This window comes from Athalia rosae, chromosome 3 (genome assembly GCF_917208135.1).
Source record: "Athalia rosae chromosome 3, iyAthRosa1.1, whole genome shotgun sequence".
Lineage (NCBI taxonomy): Eukaryota > Metazoa > Arthropoda > Insecta > Hymenoptera > Athaliidae > Athalia > Athalia rosae.
Window position 1 is genome coordinate 3,369,551 of NC_064028.1, and position 19,214 is coordinate 3,388,764.

At 35.9% G+C, this 19,214-nt stretch overlaps 3 protein-coding genes across 4 annotated transcripts; 2 read left to right on the forward strand and 1 right to left on the reverse strand.

Annotated features, from left to right (window-relative positions):
- Positions 1 to 40: 40 nt before the first annotated feature.
- LOC105686674 (mitogen-activated protein kinase 1) lies at positions 41 to 6,505 on the forward strand. The gene is made up of 8 exons (XM_012401718.3): positions 41 to 286; positions 1,535 to 1,661; positions 1,926 to 2,036; positions 2,170 to 2,421; positions 2,775 to 2,942; positions 3,056 to 3,244; positions 3,518 to 3,650; positions 3,749 to 6,505. The coding sequence occupies exons 1-7, from the start codon at positions 99 to 101 to the stop codon at positions 3,641 to 3,643; spliced, it is 1,161 nt and encodes a 386-aa protein (XP_012257141.2). The 5' UTR covers positions 41 to 98; the 3' UTR covers positions 3,644 to 3,650; positions 3,749 to 6,505.
- Positions 6,506 to 8,425: 1,920 nt separating this feature from the next.
- On the reverse strand, positions 8,426 to 12,075 carry LOC105686226 (nuclear cap-binding protein subunit 3-like). 2 transcript variants are annotated; one of them, XM_048653401.1, is made up of 9 exons: positions 12,003 to 12,075; positions 11,699 to 11,898; positions 11,310 to 11,461; positions 11,013 to 11,164; positions 10,508 to 10,900; positions 9,985 to 10,385; positions 9,738 to 9,890; positions 9,329 to 9,639; positions 8,426 to 9,249 (listed from the first exon to the last, which is right to left on the reverse strand). In XM_048653401.1, exons 2-9 carry the CDS (start codon positions 11,837 to 11,839, stop codon positions 9,108 to 9,110), a joined length of 1,845 nt encoding a protein of 614 aa, XP_048509358.1. In that variant the 5' UTR covers positions 11,840 to 11,898; positions 12,003 to 12,075; the 3' UTR covers positions 8,426 to 9,107. The 2 variants fall into 2 exon arrangements, with proteins under 2 accessions (XP_048509358.1, XP_012256289.2); XM_012400866.3 differs by lacking the exon at positions 12,003 to 12,075 and having other exon boundaries at positions 9,329 to 9,612; positions 11,699 to 11,995.
- Positions 12,076 to 16,987: 4,912 nt separating this feature from the next.
- Positions 16,988 to 19,150, forward strand: LOC105686411 (28S ribosomal protein S5, mitochondrial). The gene is made up of 6 exons (XM_012401213.3): positions 16,988 to 17,271; positions 17,366 to 17,473; positions 17,567 to 17,914; positions 18,025 to 18,255; positions 18,355 to 18,554; positions 18,684 to 19,150. The coding sequence occupies exons 1-6, from the start codon at positions 17,199 to 17,201 to the stop codon at positions 19,065 to 19,067; spliced, it is 1,344 nt and encodes a 447-aa protein (XP_012256636.2). The 5' UTR covers positions 16,988 to 17,198; the 3' UTR covers positions 19,068 to 19,150.
- Positions 19,151 to 19,214: the final 64 nt, after the last annotated feature.

Consider the following 19,214-nt stretch of genomic DNA (forward strand, 5'->3'; position numbering starts at 1 on the left):
AAAAACGTGCGCAGAGTCTGTGACATAATGATCATAACAAGTTCATAGTTTTCGGATAGTGAAAAGAGTAAAAGCTCGCGAATGCTGTTGCGGCTTGGATGTCGAGCATAGCGAGCTTCGGAAGAGCGAGTGGAGCCGCCAGCCGCAAAGTAGTTGTCAAAATGGCGGGTGAAGGATCGGCAAGTGTAAATCCCAACGCAGAATTTGTTCGAGGACAAGTGTTTGAGGTGGGACCGCGGTATACCAATTTGGCGTACATGGGCGAAGGCGCCTACGGGATGGTTGTGTAAGTTTTCAGCAGACATCGTGGTGGTGAAACTGTTGTGTTTCAGAGGTTCCTGAACACCTCGATGTCAGACGATAAGATAAACAATTGGAACTATTCACAGCCTAAATATTCTATTTCTTTGTAACCATATCGATGATGCATGAATTTCGACAAGAATAATCAATCTTTTTGCTTTTATTTCTATCTTTAATACGACGAACCACACCTTATGCCAGCTGTTGATTATTTTTAATTGGCGCGACATTCAAATTCACGTCACACCCCTTTACTTCGTATTATCATTGACTGGTTACGCCGATTGTTATCGATATTCTCTAGCATTTATCCATTTAACTACTATATCCATGTGATTAGTTACGATGCGTTCCATTTTTGAAATAACTTGTGCAGTTTGGTCTTGACACCTCGTAATGCAGAATGCATTTGAATCCCAATTCATTTGACATCAGGCAATATCAACAATGTGCAAAAATTCCTGTCAAATCTCATTATATTGTGTTGTCACATAATTGTTCAGTGAAATGATCATTACTATCACAAGATGACGGAATAAAAGATATATGTGAAATCAGTAGCTTCTTTTGGAAGAAATTCAAAACCCTATCATAAGGGCCATCTGTATCACTTGTTAGTGATAAAACGATCTCTACTTTTTCACTCGTTCACAATATCTGTTTATATACTATAGTGAGTTATTTGTTATGACTATTGTTACGATTGAGCCAGCATAAGACATATCAATGTTCATTCAAATATCTTCGTCGATCACTTTTAAAGCTCTGAAACTGTCATGGAATAATCGGCCTTAATATGTGCTAGTCGCAATCTCTATGTGAAGGAATTAGTTAACTCTCGTGGTAATTATTCCCAGGTGTAGTTGTAAGTTCAATTCGTTTTAGACGATTCTATTGGTTGGCTGTTAACGACTTATTTTCCATTCTAAGATAAGCAAACCATCAAACCACATCCTTAGTTACCATGTACCAGTTATATTTTGTAAGTCAAGGGGTATTACCTAATTATAGCCATACGATATACATATGATCTTTTATTTGCTTACATAATTCACATGCACCTTGTAAGCATCTCTTCAATCCTGGTAAAAACTTTAGCTTGTGAGAATGTTGATCTTTTAACGTTTTTTGCCAGAATTTTAAAACCAATAATATGGTTTTTGCAAATAGCCTTATGCATGGACCAATGTGAGATAGTGAACTTTACATTATTTACTTTTTGTTCTTTCAGGTCTGCGTATGATAATGTAACAAAAACAAAAGTAGCTATCAAGAAAATCTCGCCGTTTGAACATCAAACTTACAGCCAGAGGACTTTAAGGGAAATAAAAATTCTCACCAGGTTCAAGCATGAGAATGTAAGAGATTTATAAAACTTGTCCAGCTTTTTGTCACTCTAATATAATCCAAAGAAGATTCAGTCGGTCACTGGGACAGTCACAGTACGCATGAGCCATGAAAATAATCCCACAATAATCTCTAATAGCCTGCGCTAGTTTGCTAAGAGACCTCCTCAAGAAATATGAAAAAAATTTGATTGGCCTTGATGTTTTATCAACCTGTGGCTGTAAAAACATGGTATCAGTAAACTCTTTTTTCATTGAGCAAATTTTCGTTTACAGATCATAGACATACGAGACATACTCAGGGCACCAACCATAGATCAAATGAAAGACGTTTACATTGTTCAATGTCTGATGGAAACTGACCTGTACAAGCTACTCAAGACTCAGGTAAAAAATGTCAATGGTTTCTGAAAATCTGTTGGCATATTGTTAAGTGGAACATCGCTCTTAATTCGATTGGTTAGCAAGTTTAACACAATGGACTGTTAATAATCAGCAGAGAATTTATATATGTTTACAGCCCATTAGTAACGATCACATATGCTACTTCCTCTACCAAATACTGCGAGGACTGAAATATATTCATTCAGCGAATGTATTGCACAGAGACCTGAAGCCCAGTAACTTGCTGTTAAACACCACTTGTGACCTTAAAATTTGCGACTTTGGACTCGCCCGAGTCGCTGATCCTGATCATAATCATGCAGGCTTCCTTACAGAGTATGTTGCCACTCGATGGTACCGAGCACCAGAAATAATGCTGAACTCAAAGGTGCTCATTAATACTAATAAGTCATTTGGGGTGACGGGTTTGAGATGGGATGATAATCACTCTTTTAACATGGTCTACCACTGTACAGCTGGTTGGCTTTTACACCAACTTCTACATATATGAAAGGCAATGTGGTTAAAAAATTGGCATCGTCTCATGTCAAAACCTAATATTTATACAAAGCAAACAATAGTAAGAACTAGCTATGTTTTAGGGCGTGACATTGAAAATCTTGTGGCAAATATCTAATTTAAAAACGAACTATTGATCGATCCAAATTACTATAGTGTAGCTAGTAAGCAAGTGCAGTGATTATACATCATGAGTTTCATTTTTTTCAACATTGTGTTTAGGGTTATACCAAATCCATCGATATTTGGTCAGTCGGCTGCATTCTGGCGGAGATGCTCTCCAGGCGAGCCATATTCCCTGGTAAACATTATCTAGATCAACTCAACCATATTTTGGGTGTGCTTGGTTCGCCATCCGCCGATGACCTTGAATGCATCATTAATGAAAAGGTATGGAGTCTGAATTACCAGGGGATTCTCAGGCTTCCGCAAAGCTGAATAGCAAATTCTATCTCAGAACGGTACTTTTCCACTACTTATAAATCATCTTATCTCTGGAACAGGCTCGTGGTTACCTTCAATCTTTGCCGTACAAACCAAAGGTTCCATGGACAAGTCTCTTCCCAAATGCTGACTCGCGAGCTTTGGATCTTTTAGACAAGATGCTTACCTTCAATCCAAATAAGCGAATTATAGTGGAAGATGCATTGGCTCATCCATATCTAGAACAGTATTATGATCCAGCTGATGAGGTGTGTAATGCTACTCACAGCGTTAGAGTGGCAAAAAAACAAAAATCCTAAAAAAAACGGCTGATTTTAAATAATCAAAAAGCTGAGCACGTAGTAAAATATTTACTAAGGCCGAGATACACAAGCGCTCGAAAATTGAACTTATGGACTTATAACAACTGGCTGCCGATTACGTGTTCGGCTTTATTAAAATTTCAAAATTAATCGGTTTTTTTCTTTTTTTCGGGTCACTGTCTTGAATTCATGATTAATATTTCTTAAAATTTCTCGCAGCCCGTTGCCGAAGAGCCGTTTAAGTTCGCCATGGAACTCGATGATCTTCCCAAAGAAACTTTGAAGCAGTATATTTTCGAGGAAACTTTGCTTTTCCAGGAAAACCATCAAGAAAATGCTATGTAGTCCAGTGGTACGTTTCAATTTATATTTAGCAGACTTCTGCCGCTCTGGTGAGATCAAGTGTTGATGATAGGCTGTAATTATCATGTGAAATTGATGATCTTTCAGCTAGGTGTCACAGATTGCTGAGTGAGGGAAAGTAATTGAAGGGACAATGGTGGTACACCAACCAAACTGAGTGCGATTAACGACGGAGATGGGGTGTTGGGGTTTAAGGTTTGTAGGGTGACTCGGTGCGAATTAGATATTGGTTGGCCAGGCACCCGTGCCATGCGTATACACTTGTACATTCACAGTCTCTACCGAAATATAGTGATTTTTATCACATTAAATGCATAATATTAATTTGTATAATAATTATTATTTATCCTGAGTTATAGATTATACTTACTTACGCTACTTTAGAAAATTTATTAAGAATCAGTGATCACCGTAATGCACTATCTGTGATTTAATTACTGAGCAATTAGGTGATTCCGTTATTTAATACAGTACACGTTTTTTTGGACATTAATAATGCGGCGTTAATATAGAAAAAAAAACCGCATAAAATTCTTCAATGAAAGTGTACTTCTTTTCTTTGTATATTAGTGTACATTAAGCAATAGGCAGAAAAACTGGACCTCGGTCTTTCAGGGATATCACTAAAATTTTATTGCCAGAATTTCGTCATCGTTAGAAAAAATATAAATTATTTATTATATCATTTCCAATACGTAAGTGTTCCGGAAAAGGCCGTCTTTGAGTTTTGTTTTTTCAATGCATTATTTTTTCTTACATTATTGGTAATTTTTAACTTATTAACGACTTACGCAAAAAGTCTAAAAATCAAACGTAAGAATTTCATCCAAGTTATCGCAGAATCAGGTGATTCATTGACTTAGTCCAGCGTCATCAAGTTTAACTTTTTCAAAGTCGAACACTTTTTTGATTGGTCTTTAGACGTTTAAAGGAAAACTGTTATAATGTCTTGAAAATCTAACAAAATCGCTTCTTTCTTGATCCCTGTAACGACTCAGAGCATGGATTATTTATGTTTTATATCTTAACTTACACATGCTCCATCTCACGGTCAAACGACCGATGATGTTCACGTGCAAGTTGAGATTAGCAAAAAAATAAACGCACACATTATTCATATGAAAATGAATGAAGATGATTTGAATAATTTCAAATTTAGTTGTTACTTACCTCCAGGTAATCTGACTTGTTTTATTATCTTTCAACACAAGTTTTTCAGAAAAGACCAATCTATGGAAGGTTTACCTTATTAAGTATAAGACAAATAGATAAAGAAAGAAATATTGAAAAACTTTTTCCAATTGATGACGCAAGTTGATTAAAAAACATGAATAAGCTAGGCACATGCCATTATTGTGGGACGATTATGACAATCTATATTATTCAATACGATAACACTCTTCGTTATAATAAATCAAAAGAATTTTTTGCATACGTGTATCGCATGTTCAGTTGAAAAAACGAAATAATAATAATCCATGTAAATCCATCTTTTTCACAAACGCAGTGTTAAACAAACTAAAATTATTGCCGAAAAAAATGTTTTCAATTATATAAAATATAGTACACTTATACTAGATTTTTTTGATTTGACCCTACCACGCATAGGAACAAACCCTTATACATCTGATTCACGCAGGAAAGTAAGCGAACGATGCAGTGTTATTGTTGAGAAAAGGTGCTGCTCTCATTGCTCATTTAATAATCTTTCTTCTTTTTTTATCAACAGTCAAAGTTTTTCGTTGAATGATGAATGGTGTATGAAGACCTAAAAGGCTTATATTTCCATCATGCTTTTGTCTAGTATTCTCTTGGAAATCAGTGAGCGCCAATATTGAGATGAGTACCTTTCATGCGAGACAGTCTCCAATGATTTGCTTTAAAGAACATGTCCAATCTAAGTAGAATGTCGACGTTAAAGTACCTAATTTGAAGTTTGGTTGAAAAACTATCACGTTCACTTCAATTCAACAGTAAATACTAATTTCAATGGGTTTCATTTTCATATAAATCGCCATCGTGACGAGGTATTGATATTATGCCACATTTTTTAAACTATTCAATGTCGACTGTGTTCTGAGGAATACAAATAAATCATTGTTGTAATATTACTTGTAACAAAGCAAATGTCATCAGCAGGTTGCTTTGTATGTGATGAAGCAGAACTTGAAATGAAATCATCATTCGGTCGCTAGAAGCCTTAAAATATTTTGATGTAAAGACTAAAACCTACCAATGAAAGATTTGCGATTGGTGGTGACGAATTTCTGACGTGATGTTCAGTTTTCTAACGATACGTTATTTGTTTGTCAGTTTCATCACTATATGTGCCCATAATTTGAAGAATAAGTTCAACTGATTTTGATTAATAGTGCTTATACACCTCTTGTTGTGCTCATCACCTCGCGCACATAAGCTTGAGAGTTTACCGGTTCGATTTTCAAATTATATTGATATTTGTTTTCTTAAATTTTCTTGTTAAAAATTGTTAAGTCACCCTCTTTGATAATATATTAATAATATTTAATTCGATCTAAATATAATTATAAAATATTAAATAACTATATAAAATATTTATGGTATAATTTTGAGGATCAAAAATGTTGCTTGGAAGTTGGAAGCGTATGAAGAGAATGAATTCTTGCGTACCATGTCGTTTGTAGATTAAAACTGGACGTGCAAATGGAATGCAAGTAAGGATAGATCATATTATACATATAAACATTGATACATTATCAATATCATCTGGCCTAATATACTTAACGTTATGAATGTGTATTTGTTGTTGTTGATAATTCATAATATCTTGTATCCAATATTATTAAAATATTTCGTCTATGGATTTTCAATGTTATACATCATTTAAAAAAGGCTGTAATATCTTGATATGATGAATTAGGGATTAACTTGCTGGTTTCGGATTATCTTCTGATAAACCTAGTGGGCTCTAGTAATACGTACAATAGTAGAATAGCACACTGGTAAATTACTTTTAACAGACAAGACTGACGCTTTGATTTTAAAATTTATAATCTAGATAAACGCTTTTCATTGGATGAAAAAAATTAATTAATAAAGGAAAGAAAGAAAAAGCACAATAAATCAAATCTTGTATTAAACCCCAATTAATGTTCAATACTAGCTTTTCAAAACGTCATTTTTGCAAATTGATTTAGCCAACTAAGCTTTACCCAAGCTGATACATACTTACATTTAGTGGAGAAATAATCAATGTTTCAAGTCTTGCTAAATAACTCTCATGATTTCTGTGTATGATTTGATCATTGTGCAGCATAGACAACTTGTCATTAATGTCTCGCTTATTGTATAGTGTAGTAATTTGGAATTTTTTGCCATTTTCATGAATAATACTAAGCTAATATTTGCCAGTTATTGCGGGCTTTTCAACCACTTGAAACCACTGTCGCAACGACATTCTGTCTTGTTTGTTAATATATTCTAAGATATTACATAATACGGTTCAGCTGCATTCATAGATTTTCAAGACGAGTTTGTTATTTTTTAACAATTACCGCTGTGGATTTATAATTAAATTATTCCAGTGCCTGCTAAAATCTATTGCCATTACTTATGCCAATAAATTTTACCCTCATCGATGAGAAGAACAAACAAAAAAAAAGAATTAACGACTTTATTCTTTAAATAGCTAAAACGTTGTATCGTTGTACTTCACTTTGAATCACATTGTGCTTTATGCAATGAATTGCTTGACAAATCTTATGATCAAAGGCAAGCCTTGCACATATCTAGATACAACTCTAATCTAAGGTGGTTTCGATCTGACATTATCGGAATATATTCCGTATTTTTACCGTTTTGTGGAAAAAATAATAATAATAATATTAAATATCAGAGATTTCTTGTAAGTAGTAACTCATTTGCGTAAGGAAAATTAGGTGCAATGATCCATATCGTATCTACAGGGACAGGCCGAGCTATTATCTCGAAATTTTTTAAACTAACTAGCACAAGGGTTTATCATCCTTATTAACATAGCGACTTAATGTTGCTCCATGTGAGTTCAATTTGAGCTCTGGGACACGATGTTAAATTTTTATAAATTAAGTAATATCAGTGCTTTAATTGTAGCAAAAGCATCAATGAAAAGCAGGCATCACAATTAATTTGTTATTAACGGATTCAGTAATCATTAGTCGTATACATCAAAATAAAAGAAGTCGATATTCAGTGGCAAATATTCAAATTGAACGTACACCTGTAATTTTTTTTTTTTTGATAAATTCATTCGAGTCTATGAATGTAGCTATAAGTGTCTGAACATGCATACTCGCTGTAATAAGCAGCATAACACTCTTTTACATTATAACTCAGTTTTTCCAATCATTGTTATCATTGTAAGATACATGTATTTGAATTATTATCAATTATTGTATTGAAATTACTATTCGAAGTATTATTGTGCTAATATAAACAGGCTTTATTGGCCAATTATTGGAAATCAGCGTTCAATTTTCCACCTCGATGACGAACTGAAAACTAATTGTAAGTCAAATAATGAAATTTCATCCCAAAGTTGAACGTAATCTTGAGCCTGACAGGATTTGTTTTAAGGATAGATGTCTCAATGAAAATTTGAAAAATACAACGAGCAAATGAGGAAAAAACAATCATAAACTAGATGAGTATTTCATTTTGAATTTATGAACGATGATTCGTGATAATTTATTGAATAACTTGGGGGAGGTTTACTTTTAACCCCATACCCATAATACACTTCAATTATTTTTGAAAAATTAACATTTTTTCATTTATTTGTTTTTTTTTTTCTTCAGATTTTACAGAGTTATTGCGTACATTAATGACACTGCATTTAAAACTTAGCCCACACTTTCGTATTAAAAAATACTTATTGTTAAACTTATAAGTGAGTATATCTCGATGATGGACGAATTATCGGGTTACTATACAGATAGTAAATCTAAGGTGTTCATGATTTCATTACTTTTTTACAAATTATGCAAAGTAGGCTGGAATTTGGATTAAAATTTTCAAATTCGTCTACCTAGAAATTTACAATTGGAACTATTTCACAACACTGATTTACCGTATGATATTGCTCGTCGACATACTTGAAAATGGTATATTACTGTGAGCATTGTTGTGACTATGTCAAAAATCAAAATGAAACGTCATGATAATATTTTATTCAAGACAAATTACTCAAGATCAAAACCTGTTCAAAATACTGAACCTGATTACCAACAAGAAATTGGTAGAAAAATCACCCCTCATGTAGATACTAAGTTCCCCCAATCAATGTAATTCAAATCCTTTATCACTGACTTTTATTAGGTGACCACTATTCCAAAAGTATACGCTTCTTTTTACATTATTCATTCATGTACCATTCTACAATGAATGGTTCCTAACTTAGTTGTCATATCGTAGTTTCCTTAACAAGAGGTCATTCAGAATCGCTATCGTCATTTGCATACTTATCATTTTTCACTTCTATCCTAAGTGGCGAACGTCCTCTAGTTTGTTTTCCAAGTCGTGAGCGCAGATCACCACGCAAAGTTTCTCTTAAATCCCCCTTGGTTTCACGTCTGAGAAACGATGAAATTAATTTACCATGTAGCATTAAGATCTTTAATAAACTGTATACACGAGAAAGTATGAACTAACCTATGTTTCAGAGTTTCGCTCTCTTCAGGTCTCTTCTGGTTTAATCTAGCCCAGACCGTTGAGGCTACCCGGGGCTTGTGTTGAACCACTTTTATCACACTACCCCTTGGTCCCTGGACCTCTTTCTCTGACTCGTCACTATCTTCTTCCTCTTCCTCATCTTCTTCACTTTGATCGTCATGACCACCCCAACTTTCATCATGCAAATTTTCACCAATTTCTTTATCATCATCTACAATTTCTCCTTCTTCCTCTTCATCCTCTTCTTCTACTGCAGGTTCTTCCTGTGAATTTGTAGTGTGTTTCTTGACCTTGTGGAAATGTATAGGTATGTGGTCATCATAAAAATTTGATTTTTATTTCGGTACATGTCCACGGCGATTCATAGAATTACCTCTATTTCACTCACCTCAGATCTATTGTCATTTGGAGGATGCGATGCGCTCATTCGGCTGTTGGCTACTACAACCTGAATGGTATCCCGAAAAACAGCGGGTGGTGGTCTAGGATTACCCAGCCTAGATCGTAAGTCATTGCTTTTGGATGTCCCGATTGCGGCCACCTGTATGCAGTGAGGATGTATGCAAGTTATTAGGTGAGTGGGTTTCTATAAATGACAAGATCATTCGGTTGCTCGACTTTAGAGACAGACTTGCCTGGTTCCTGATTTGTAATCTACGTTTCTGAACTTTTGCTTCTTCATCGTCCGCATGCATGCGCATTCTCATTACTTTGCTTCTCTTACACCATTCTTCACTGCGTTCAGCTTCAGAGCTGTTTTCCGATTCTTCCGAATCGAATTTCGCGGCCGGCGTAAAGCCGAGACGTTCTTTCACACTTGTGCCTTGGTCTTTCAATGGCGGTGTAATTCCACTGAGAAACTCGTCCTCTGTGAAATCATTCACACCCCAGCTTTGGGAAAGAGAACCCCACGGGTTTTTCGTATTTTTTTGGTCTGTTTCATGAATCCCTGAAACCTCAGCCTTTGATCTTTTTTTCCCATGCCTCAATTCTTTGAACATACGCTTACGTGATTCTGTCAATATTCCTCTAATACCTATAAAGAGAACAAAAAATGTTCACTAAAACTGTTCTCATTTCAAAAATCCAAGTGAACTGATTATATGACCAGAGATGGAAAAAAGATATGAGAAAAGTCGAATGGTTTAGCATACTCACCCCCAAAGTTAGGATTTCCATACTTCCTGTAATAATCGCTCATTTTTTCAGCATTTGGTTGTTTTTTGTCAGATCGTGTAGCAAAACGTAGAAGGATATTTTTAGATTTTGGACAGTCGACACCTTTCCTCCATAATCCAGGAGGTAGCGGGCACTTTATATCTTTGATGTTTATTGAATTTTCAATCTTCTTATCTTCCACACAATCCATCGCATCATCTCCAATAACCTCGATAACACACTCTTTGTTAGCAAGACTGTTCTCATCAAAATTATTTGTCTCCGACGCAATATTTTTATCAGCCTCAACTTTATCGCATAATCCGTGGATCCTTTTGGAAAGACGCAACAATGCTCGTGCAGCCGTAACATCGTCTAACCATACAACATTACCTGAAAAATAATGAATTGATTTCAATTTTAATTAGAAGATCAACTCTTGTCACGGTCACTTTCCTTCACAAACTGTAATTTACAAATTGCAGAAATGTGTCTGAAATCTTACACGACATGTCGTTGATCCATTCGATAGAAGCTGGAGCATAATCTTCAAAATATTTGAATACATCTTTAGTACTCATTTCTTCAGTTCCTCGCATATGCAGAACATTGAGTCTAAGATATTTACTAGCATCGTTTTCTGCAGCTATTCCTAGGCTAGAAAATAATTCGATCAATATGGTATTTGCAATTATATTTCACATGACAGATCTTCTATCATGAGATAATTAATCCAACGTCGAGTTTAAAATATTAGGTTAATTTAAAGGGTTGGTCATAGCCATCAGTGGTATTTAACTACCTGGTATACAGTTCCGGCTCTTGTATTGAATTTTTAGTTTGCTCAGTTAGGCCAAACCGTTTTGCACGCTCTTGCATTTTCAGTTTTTCTTCCTCTCCGAATATATCAATACCAGTTGTAAAATCAGCACCTCGATTTTCATAACGACTTTCCTGATAATAGACAATATCACATATTAAATCTTTGAATGACTAAGAATAATATATATTGTTACAGACTGAGGATGCTCTAGATGTATGTGCGTAGAAGCAATTCAAACAAATTGGAAAAATAGATACTTCTTTTGTGAAACGGGTTGAATTTTAACCAACAAGTTCATTGCTGCTCAGGTGTAGCTTGCACAATATATCGGCAAAACGTCAATAACAATACAGTGGAACGCGATTTACCTGGTTTGTGTTATTTACATCTATGATAGCTGGTTTGCACAATTCATTGAGGGAAATTTTTGAGTCTCCTGGATCAAGAAGCTTCTCAGTTTCGAAAGATAGGCTAGAATCCATCTCCATTGGCTCCTCGGTTTCATTCATTTCAGAGTGAAGGCAGGATAGTAGAAAACGTAGAACTCTTTACACCTTTGCGAGTAAACCTAACAACATGTATAAAACTGAGGGCAAGGTGATCCTTGGAAAGAATCCACAGAATAAAAAGTTGACAGGGTTCTGATCACTGATGATAATCGTGGTGTCATACCTTAGTGGTCATACCCAGAAACAAGTACCCACAGACCCATGGTCGTACTCGTACTAGAGGACCTCAGCTACCACAGAATATGCTCAGCAATGCCCAGTAGAGTCCCCAGTAGCAGCGATCTGCTATACTCATTGTTAGATCTCGAAGTCAAAAGCGCGCTCTTCAAAACAGTATGGAGCACTGTTCTCGTTGAATGGGGATTGTTACCGGCGTTTTACCGGTGTAAATTGGTTACACCGCCCTTACAAAATTTTAGGAATTAAGCTATTACGAATACTTATAGGAATATTTTATTTTTTTCAGTATTTTCAGAACGTCGGATGTACATACCTAAGGGACGTACCACGGAGTGACCAATCGTCCGGACTCACCGAGCAATGCACCAAGGGCTATCAGAGTCCGTATGAAAACGTAAAGCTCGCTCAAACACATCCCCTCATCTTCAACACGGAGTGCATTTACATCCATTAGTTTTCAATTCGGAAATGAATACTTACGTATACAGCTAATAATTGTTAAATTATGAATAAGTCATCACGTCTTACATTGTTAGGATTAAAAAAGTAATATTGCATTACAATAGGGAATATACGTCTTCTCGATAGTATTGTAACGATTTTTATTACAGTAACGAATATTTTCATAGAGTGATTGTTAAACGTATGCTACTTATTAATAAATGAACAGCCAGTTTCAAATTGATTCCTTGATTCTTATTGATAACACCCCTCCATACTTCTGCATTGCACATGATTGCATATGCTTATTGGTAGTCCTACAAGCAACTAGGTGATGTCTTGATCAGATTTTAAACGAGCAGGATTGAATACACAGGATCGAATGCACACACAGAATGAGGCACCCAGTCTCGGAATACCTCCTCAGGATTTCTGTTCTCCTGATACAAATTTTTATTTTCGGCAAAAATTTTTGTTTCCGAATTTGGAATACCTCCTCGGGTATCCTGTTCTCCTGATACCAAAAAAAAAAAATTCAGAAAGAGATTGAATACACATGATTGAAGGCAAGCACATGATGAGGCACCAGGTCTAGGAATACCTCCTCACGATTTCTGTTCTCCTGATACAAATTTTTATTTTTGGCGAAAATTTTTATTTCCGAATTTGGAATACCTCCTCAGGTATCCTGTTCTCCTGATACCAAAAAAAAAAAAAAAATTCGGAAAGAGATTGAATACACATGATTGAAGGCAAGCACATGATGAGGCACCAGGTCTAGGAATACCTCCTCAGGATTTCTGTTCTCCTGATACAAATTTTTATTTTCGGCGAAAATTTTTATTTCCGAATTTGGAATACCTCCTCGGGTATCCTGTTCTCCTGATACCAAAGAAAAAAAAAAAATTTCGAAAGAGATTGAATACACATGATTGAAGGCAAGCACATGATGAGGCACCAGGTCTAGGAATACCTCCTCAGGATTTCTGTTCTCCTGATACAAATTTTTATTTTCGGCGAAAATTTTCATTTCCGAATTTGGAATACCTCCGCGGGTATCCTGTTCTCCTGATACCAAAAAAAAAAAAAAAAATTCGGAAAGAGATTGAATACACATGATTGAAGGCAAGCACATGATGAGGCACCAGGTCTAGGAATACCTCCTCAGGATTTCTGTTCTCCTGATACAAATTTTTATTTTTGGCGAAAATTTTTATTTCCGAATTTGGAATACCTCCTCGGGTATCCTGTTCTCCTGATACCAAAAAAAAAAAATTCAGAAAGAGATTGAATACACATGATTGAAGGCAAGCACATGATGAGGCACCAGGTCTAGGAATACCTCCTCAGGATTTCTGTTCTCCTGATACAAATTTTTATTTTTGGCGAAAATTTTTATTTCCGAATTTGGAATACCTCCTCAGGTATCCTGTTCTCCTGATACCAAAAAAAAAAAAAAAATTTCGAAAGAGATTGAATACACATGATTGAAGGCAAGCACATGATGAGGCACCAGGTCTAGGAATACCTCCTCAGGATTTCTGTTCTCCTGATACAAATTTTTATTTTTGGCGAAAATTTTTATTTCCGAATTTGGAATACCTCCTCGGGTATCCTGTTCTCCTGATACCAAAAAAAAAAAATTCAGAAAGAGATTGAATACACATGATTGAAGGCAAGCACATGATGAGGCACCAGGTCTAGGAATACCTCCTCAGGATTTCTGTTCTCCTGATACAAATTTTTATTTTTGGCGAAAATTTTTATTTCTGAATTTGGAATACCTCCTCAGGTATCCTGTTCTCCTGATACCAAAAAAAAAAAAAAAATTTCGAAAGAGATTGAATACACATGATTGAAGGCAAGCACATGATGAGGCACCAGGTCTAGGAATACCTCCTCAGGATTTCTGTTCTCCTGATACAAATTTTTATTTTCGGCGAAAATTTTTATTTCCGAATTTGGAATACCTCCTCGGGTATCCTGTTCTCCTGATACCAAAAAAAAAAAAAAAAATTTCGAAAGAGATTGAATACACATGATTGAAGGCAAGCACATGATGAGGCACCAGGTCTAGGAATACCTCCTCAGGATTTCTGTTCTCCTGATACAAATTTTTATTTTTGGCGAAAATTTTTATTTCCGAATTTGGAATACCTCCTCAGGTATCCTGTTCTCCTGATACCAAAAAAAAAAAAAAAAATTTCGAAAGAGATTGAATACACATGATTGAAGGCAAGCACATAATGAGGCACCAGGTCTAGGAATACCTCCTCACGATTTCTGTTCTCCTGATACAAATTTTTATTTTCGGCGAAAATTTTCATTTCCGAATTTGGAATACCTCCTCGGGTATCCTGTTCTCCTGATACCAAAAAAAAAAAAAAAAAATTCGGAAAGAGATTGAATACACATGATTGAAGGCAAGCATATGATGAGGCACCAGGTCTAGGAATACCTCCTCAGGATTTCTGTTCTCCTGATACAAATTTTTATTTTTGGCGAAAATTTTTATTTCCGAATTTGGAATACCTCCTCGGGTATCCTGTTCTCCTGATACCAAAAAAAAAAAATTCAGAAAGAGATTGAATACACATGATTGAAGGCAAGCACATGATGAGGCACCAGGTCTAGGAATACCTCCTCAGGATTTCTGTTCTCCTGATACAAATTTTTATTTTCGGCGAAAATTTTTATTTCCGAATTTGGAATACCTCCTCGGGTATCCTGTTCTCCTGATACCAAAAAAAAAAAAAAATTCAGAAAGAGATTGAATACACATGATTGAAGGCAAGCACATGATGAGGCACCAGGTCTAGGAATACCTCCTCAGGATTTCTGTTCTCCTGATACAAATTTTTATTTTCGGCGAAAATTTTTATTTCCGAATTTGGAATACCTCCTCGGGTATCCTGTTCTCCTGATACCAAAAAAAAAAAAAAAAAAATTCGGAAAGAGATTGAATACACATGATTGAAGGCAAGCACATGATGAGGCACCCGGTCTCGGAATACCTCCTCAGGATTTCTGTTCTCCTGATGCAAAATTTTGTTTTCGGCGAAAATTTTTATTTTCGGATTTGGAATACCTCCTCGGTTTTTCTGTTTTCCTGATACCAAAAAAAAAAAAAAAAATTGGAAAGAGATTCTATGCACAGGATCGAATGCACACACAGGATGAGGCACCCGGTCTCGGAATACCTCCTCAGGATTTCTGTTCTCCTGATACAAAATTTTGTTTTCGGCGAAAATTTTTATTTTCGGATTTGGAATACCTCTTCGGTTTTTCTGTTCTCCTGATACCAAAAAAAAAAAAAAATTTCGAAAGAGATTCTATACACAGGGTCGAATGCACACACAGGATGAGGCACCCAGTGTCGGAATACCTCTTCGAGTTTCCTGTTCTCCTGATACAAATTTCCACTTTTCGGGAAACTTTGCATTTTCAGGGCCGGTATTCTAGAGCTCTACATTATCGGTTTCGGTTTGTATCGAAGCATGATTGAATTATTGAATACAAGCAGGTATATATTTAGTCCTGCCAGCAATCAGTCGCTCTCCCTATCATACGCTATATGAATAGGATTGCATGCAAATGATCAAAACATGATTGATAATCACTGCATTCAAATATGCGAATGTATCACTCTATCGAAAATGTATGAGTGTATGTATTCTGTCAATAAGGATAGTGGATGAGGCGTATAGGGGTGTGTTGGATAGCAAACGCAGGGATCATGTATCCATAGTACTTATCGTTTATTGATAGAGCAACGGCAAAAGAATACATTCAAGGATATCGGTATACTCATTATGGATTCATTTTTACAGGTACATTCATTCTCATATGCATATAACGAGTTAAAATAGTGTGAATAGTAATCCTAATTTGACCATCTCTAGTTTCTGACAATGAATAATATATCTCAGGCAATCATGTCCACATCATAACTTATTCATGTAAATCATCTTCTTCAAACACATGATGATTGGCTTCGTAGATGTTTCGAGGATGGTTTTGTACTTCCGATGAGGGGCCAAATTGCATCGTGGGCTGATCATTTGTGTTCTGAAATCAAATCGGACAAGGATGAGTATACATGATAAATGAAAATTGCGGCTGCGCAAACATTGAGCTATCTCCAAAAATATTACTCCTTGCTTAATATACTGGACTCATTCGTGTTTCTGAGGTTGGATTTTATTAGAAAAGTATCCTAAGGTGTATTCTAAAAACATTTCACTTTTTGCCCTAACGCTAAGCCCATAGTCTTTGATTTTTCTGAAAGTTTGTACGAACAATTAACCATTTTATTAAAGGGCTTTGATGGGGTATCAATATGACGTCAAAACATATCGAAAGAGGGTTTAAATAACAAAGTGACCAATCATCAGTCAACGGTTAAAGAATCGAATTTTTAAAACACTGCGAAAAATATGGAATTGAATTACAAATTAATTTTTTTGAATTTATGACGCTAGATGGCTGAACGGACAAATGCTTCCAACATGTGCTTCCAATAAGCAATGAAGGTCGCGTCTTGCATCTCGCAAGTTTTGATGTGCAGCAGACACTTTCGAGAGTATTTTGAGACTGTCTATTCATAACAAATATCTCTCTTTCTAATATTATAATATTTCCAGAATATAATTACACGTGACTTAACCCGAGACAGTGAATGATCGTCAGGAGATCCTTGGTTTTTCGTCTCCTTGAAGATTCGGTCTAAGCCAGCAACATGGCTTGCCGATTATTACGTGCATATGAAACTGTTGTAAAAACCGCACTGCAGGTCCGCATGTTTAATCATGGTAAACGCAAGAGTATATTTTCTCTTCTGAAATTTTCAAAACATAGAAACTGTGCACAATTTTCACATGATGTAACCTCGAGTATAATTTTCAGGATTGGAATTACCAAAACGATGTCTGGCTACGTCGATGTCCGAAAGTCTTCTGAAAACACAATCCCCTCTGACCTGTACTGTTCGGTACACAAACTTCTTCAATAAACGTAGGTTAAACATAATACTTGTTGCATTGTTTGACTGGAGGAAAGTTGAGCAAAATTAATCTAATGATCACCTGAATTGTTTCTGTAATTAAGGACCTGGTGAAACACTATGGAAGGCTGTTATGAGTGTCAGTAACGCTGGTAGAAAACGAGGTAGAGGAAAGGGAAAAAGGATGAATAAGAATTTGAACAGAGGTCAAATAATTGGTTTCGGACAAGCTAATATAATATGGCCAGGTCTGACCTCACCGGTATTGCGTGGAAAAGAACTTGTTCAGCAAGAGAAACTTCCTGAAGACCCGGATCGTATGGCAAAACTAATAAGATTACGCGACACCCAGACTGGTCGCAGATCCCTCAAACTTCATCCCCTAGATAGAGGATGGACAGGGAACAAGTTACCGGGAAGAAGCGTAGGACCTCCTGACCCTAGAGGGGAAGGTAAGATGACTAGTTTTCGACAAGAAGAAAGTACAGCTCAACTTGAGTACATTGTTTCTATTGACTCTGTTGCGAAATTTCAATCATACGTAGATATTTTAATATTTTAGAAACCTTTGAAGGATTTGACTCAAGGTGCTTAGAATCAAAGGCTGTTTTCAACATGACCGGTAACATGGGTCGAAAAAGGAAAATGAGTATATTTGTTATAACTGGTAATGGAAACGGATTGGCTGGCTTTGGACTTGGCAAGGCCATAGATTCCGTTGCAGCCCTCAGAAATGCTAAAACTCGAGCTGGTCAGAGGCTCTTGCATATTGAAATTTATAACAATCATACAGGTAGATTAACTATGGAACAACTGACAGTAATAGCACCACCTATCGCTTTGCGACGCAACATAAAAATATCAAGCTAAAGACGATTTTTTTTCAACACAGTGTTTCACGACTTTTACACACAATTTGGGAGGACGAAAATTTTCGTTCAGAAGAAGCATCCAGGCTACGGTTTGGAGTGTCATAGGGCAATTAAAACTTGTTGCCAAGTAATTGGGATAAAAGATTTACATGCCAAAGTCGAGGGATCGACCAACGTGCAACACATCGTCAAAGCCTTTTTCATTGGGCTGCTCAAACAGGTAATATTGATTCCTACCTGCAAAGTGCATGTTACGAAAAGTTCCTAGAAACTACATCGACCCAATTATTTCAGCTGGTAGTAATAGCTGATGTTCCATGTAAATAACTTTTCATATTTTCCATTACAGAAAACCCATCTTCAACTAGCCGAAGAGAAAAAATTGCATTTAGTTGAATTTCGAAAAGAAACCGGAGAATTTCCACATGTTGTAGCTTCGCCATCGGTCGTTAGGAAACCAGAAGAAATAAGTAACAGTGAAATTCTGGATTTTAAACAATATGTGATGGAAAATCGTGTTGTTTTGCGGAAAAAAAAATTTCCTCCGTTTTACACAAAACTGAAGTCATGGGAAATTCGGCTCAGGCGTCAGGAATACCTCAGGAATCAAGACAAAGTGAGAATTCGTTTGCTGGCTAATCACGGCGAGCTCAAAAGTTTCTTAACCGATAAATATCCTGAAGCAAGACCCTATAAACGACCATTAGCAGAAAGTGAGGCTGAAGCTCAATAAAGAATCGCTAACTATTAAATCCATTGTATACGCATTGTGTACTGTTAATTTGTAAATAAATCACATGGATCGGTATAGCTTCATTTAAGTTTTGTTAATTCACCTCGATAAGTCACAAAATAACTCAAACTTAATAAATTATTTCCT

Coding starts and splice junctions, on each gene's coding strand:
- LOC105686674 (XM_012401718.3), top strand. CDS start 99: ATGTCGAGCATAGCGAGCTTCGGAAGAGCGAGTGGAGCCGCCAGCCGC. Junction 1,662..1,925: donor CCAGGTTCAAGCATGAGAAT/GTAAGAGATTTA, acceptor TTTCGTTTACAG/ATCATAGACATACGAGACAT. Junction 2,037..2,169: donor ACAAGCTACTCAAGACTCAG/GTAAAAAATGTC, acceptor ATATGTTTACAG/CCCATTAGTAACGATCACAT.
- LOC105686226 (XM_048653401.1), bottom strand. CDS start 11,839: ATGAATGAAACCGAGGAGCCAATGGAGATGGATTCTAGCCTATCTTTC. Junction 11,165..11,309: donor GAGCCGGAACTGTATACCAG/GTAGTTAAATAC, acceptor ATTATTTTCTAG/CCTAGGAATAGCTGCAGAAA. Junction 10,386..10,507: donor TGGAAATCCTAACTTTGGGG/GTGAGTATGCTA, acceptor TTCTCTTTATAG/GTATTAGAGGAATATTGACA.
- LOC105686411 (XM_012401213.3), top strand. CDS start 17,199: ATGGCTTGCCGATTATTACGTGCATATGAAACTGTTGTAAAAACCGCA. Junction 17,474..17,566: donor CACAAACTTCTTCAATAAAC/GTAGGTTAAACA, acceptor TCTGTAATTAAG/GACCTGGTGAAACACTATGG. Junction 17,915..18,024: donor TCCTGACCCTAGAGGGGAAG/GTAAGATGACTA, acceptor TTAATATTTTAG/AAACCTTTGAAGGATTTGAC.